Source organism: Pseudophryne corroboree, chromosome 2 (assembly GCF_028390025.1).
Source record: "Pseudophryne corroboree isolate aPseCor3 chromosome 2, aPseCor3.hap2, whole genome shotgun sequence".
Lineage (NCBI taxonomy): Eukaryota > Metazoa > Chordata > Amphibia > Anura > Myobatrachidae > Pseudophryne > Pseudophryne corroboree.
In genome coordinates, this window is record NC_086445.1 from 787521504 (window position 1) to 787524922 (window position 3419).

The 3419-nt window shown below is 42.2% G+C and overlaps 1 protein-coding gene across 1 annotated transcript; it reads left to right on the plus strand.

Annotated features, from left to right (window-relative positions):
• The first annotated feature begins 808 nt into the window (after window positions 1-808).
• On the plus strand, window positions 809-3159 carry LOC135051241 (uncharacterized). The gene is made up of 5 exons (XM_063957334.1): window positions 809-1278; window positions 1378-1461; window positions 1594-1665; window positions 1833-2138; window positions 2228-3159. Exons 1-5 carry the CDS (start codon window positions 819-821, stop codon window positions 3106-3108), a joined length of 1803 nt encoding a protein of 600 aa, XP_063813404.1. The 5' UTR covers window positions 809-818; the 3' UTR covers window positions 3109-3159.
• The last annotated feature ends 260 nt before the right edge of the window (window positions 3160-3419 follow it).

Sequence of the window (3419 nt, forward strand, 5' to 3'; positions counted from 1 at the left end):
ATCTGGCACTGCTGGGTGGCATAATTTCTGTATTTGGCACTGCTGGGTGGCATAATTTATGTATTTGGCACTGCTGGGTGGCATAATTTGGGTATCTGGCACTGCTGGGTGGCATATTTTATGTATTTGGCACTGCTGGGTGGCATAATTTCTGTGTTTGGCACTGCTGGATGGCATAATTTGGGTATCTGGCACTGCTGGGTGGCATATTTTGGGTATCTGGCACTGCTGGGTGGCATAATTTCTGTATTTGGCACTGCTGGGTGGCATAATTTATGTATTTGGCACTGCTGGGTGGCATAATTTGGGTATCTGGCACTGCTGGGTGGCATATTTTATGTATTTGGCACTGCTGGGTGGCATAATTTCTGTGTTTGGCACTGCTGGATGGCATAATTTGGGTATCTGGCACTGCTGGGTGGCATAATTTCTGTATTTGGCACTGCTGGATGGCATAATTTGGGTATCTGGCACTGCTGGATGGCATAATTTCTGTATTTGGCACTGCTGGATGGCATAATTTGGGTATCTGGCACTGTTGGATGGCATAATTTCTGTATTTGGCACTGCTGGGTGCCATAATTTCTATATTTGGCACTGCTGGGTGGCATATTTTGGGTATCTGGCACTGCTGGGTGGCATAATTTCTGTATTTGGCACTGCTGGGGTTCATTACTTGTGTATATTTGTAACAGCTGGTTGGCAAAATTTGGGTATGTTGCACTGCTAGTATACTAATTATTATTATTATTATTATTATTATTATTATTATTAATATTAGTATGAATTTTTTTTTTTTTTAAGTTTTTTTTTCAGAGATGTCCGAGGAAGAAGCAAGGAGGCTTTCTCTATCCGCACAGGAAGAAGAATCCTCGGAAAGACAGCAACAAACATCACCAACCGACCATGGCAGAGTTTCGCATGAAGAAGCGGACTCGGGAGAAGAATCCAGCAGCAGGGCACCCAACTTCACAGATGAAGAAACGGACACCCTAATCAATCAAGTTGTTCATCACTCCTTTCAACTTTTCGGATCGCCGGCAAGAAATGTTCATCACCGATTCAAGGGAACGACGTGGAATGAAATCTCTGAATCAGTTTCTTTGGGAGGTGGGTTCAAGCGAAGCAACGAAAGTTGCAAGAAAAGGTTACGCGACTGTAGAAGATCCGTCAATCTCAAGATCCAAAAAGGGCAAAAATTACACAAGGATTGGGAAAAGAAGATGGAGAACTACTTCGTACTTGTGCAGGAAGAAATGGCAGGAACCAGTGCAGAAGGTATTATTTTTAAAAATTCTATAAAATTAATTTTTTAATATTCTTTTTAAAAAACTAATTATTTCAACAAAAATTTAAATTTCGTATTTCTTTCAAAAGGAGCCACAAAATATTCTACGCCAACAAAACATAGCACGCCACAAACGGAAACAACGCCAAAGAAGAAAACAAAATCGCAGAAAGGTTAGGGACATATCGTATTTTTATATATATATATATATATATATATATATATATATATATATATATTCAAAAAATATTTTGTATGGAAACAAAACTAATAACTACAGTATGTTCTTTATATAAATATTACAGATTCCACAGTTAAGGCAAAGAGAAGAGTTTCTTTTGGATATCCGACAACTGGAGGAGGTGCTGAGGATACCGGTAAGGCATAGTTTTTGTACATGAAATTATAAATTTTGGTACATGTATATCTATCAATGGGTATATACCTCTAGCTTGCACTGTTTGCGTATCTTTAGCTGTCTGTATTTCTGGCACTGCATATTTTTGGGTTATAATTATTGTATATATCTATATTGACATTTTAGAAACCCAGATACAGCATACAATATTGCCGATTGATTCAACACTGCAAGCAGCGACACTTCAAGCAGAATCAGCCCAGATGCACCCACCCACGGTGCAGGAAGAAACATCATCCCAACAGCCACTTCCAGAAGAAAATTCATCACAGGGGCACCCACAGACACTGCCAGAAGAGTCCTTTTCACAGAGCTACCCTGCAATTGGAGACCATAATCTTGTTGAAAGAACAGAGCAAATTCCGGACATGGAAACTTCAGGCAGTGTACCAGAAGTCCTTGAATCAAAAACACCGGAAACTACGCCAGGAGGTAGCAATTTTATATTTATTTACAATTTAGGAGTGTTTAATTGTGTTCAACTGTAATTTGTTAAACTAAATTATTTACTTGTATTACAGAGTCATCACTCAATCTAATACTGGAAGCTTTAAAGAACATGGACCAATGTAGAGCTGAAGAAAGCCAAAGGATTAATAATCGTTTGGACAACATGGAACAGAACATCGACCATATCAAGACAGCTGTTGTTCAACAAAATGACGCAATGATATCGCTGGCCCGATACTACGATCAACTTGTGTCAGCACATATGTCGGTGGTTGGACATTGCAAGAGCATGGAGCAGAAGATTGAACAGATCAGCACCCAACAAAATGAACAGCGGGATGGAGAATCCCATCAGGAACAACTCTGTCGACAACACAATGATTCTCTGGAACATATTTCATTGCAATGCCAACAGATTGGAACAGGCCTTCAAAGCATGCTACTGTGGCAACAACAGTGCAACCTAAACACAAGCATGATTTCAACAAGCCTGCAGCTGATGACAGACGAAGGAAGAAGATTGCACAGCGCACAACCACAGCAGGCAGAACGAAGTTCGGAAGTCACAACACCATCAAACAGAACATCAATTGATCAAGAAATGTATGCTCAAGAAGAGAGAGGAGATCTGGCTTATCAAAGAGCATTGTCAGTTTTGAGACTGCAGCGTCAAAGGTCAGAAGAATTGGAGCAGTCCATAATACAGCAAGAGATGTGGAACAGAGCACAGCAGGAGATGTTGGAACAAGCACAGACAGTTATGTGGAACAGAGCACAGGAGGAGCATGCCCGAGCCCAGGAGGAACATGCCCGAGCCCAGGAGGAACATGCCCGAGCCCAGGAGGAGCATGCCCGAGCCCAGGATGAGCATGCCACAGCACCGGAGGAGCATGCCACAGCCCCGGAGGAGCCGTCAGGATCCCAGGAGGAGCCGTCCACAACAGCAAACTAGCCGGACACAGGGACCAGTCCGCTAATCAAGCACAGAGGCTGGCATAGAGCTTGGCGGAGGACTTGCCAAGGGTAAGTCATCTAGCTTTTTCCTCTTTCTTTTCCCCAACAAGCTAGGTATTTGTCCGTAGCGGTGTGCTAAGTTAGGGAAAGGAGATCAGCAATGGTGTCAGGGACAGTTAGTGACAAGCAAAGGTATTTTTTTTTATAAACTGACTGTGTCTTTTTTTCTTTACAGCATACCGACAACTGGCAAGACCTAATCGGAGAAGGGTCCAGTCCGCTAATCAAGCACAGAGGCTGGCATAGAGC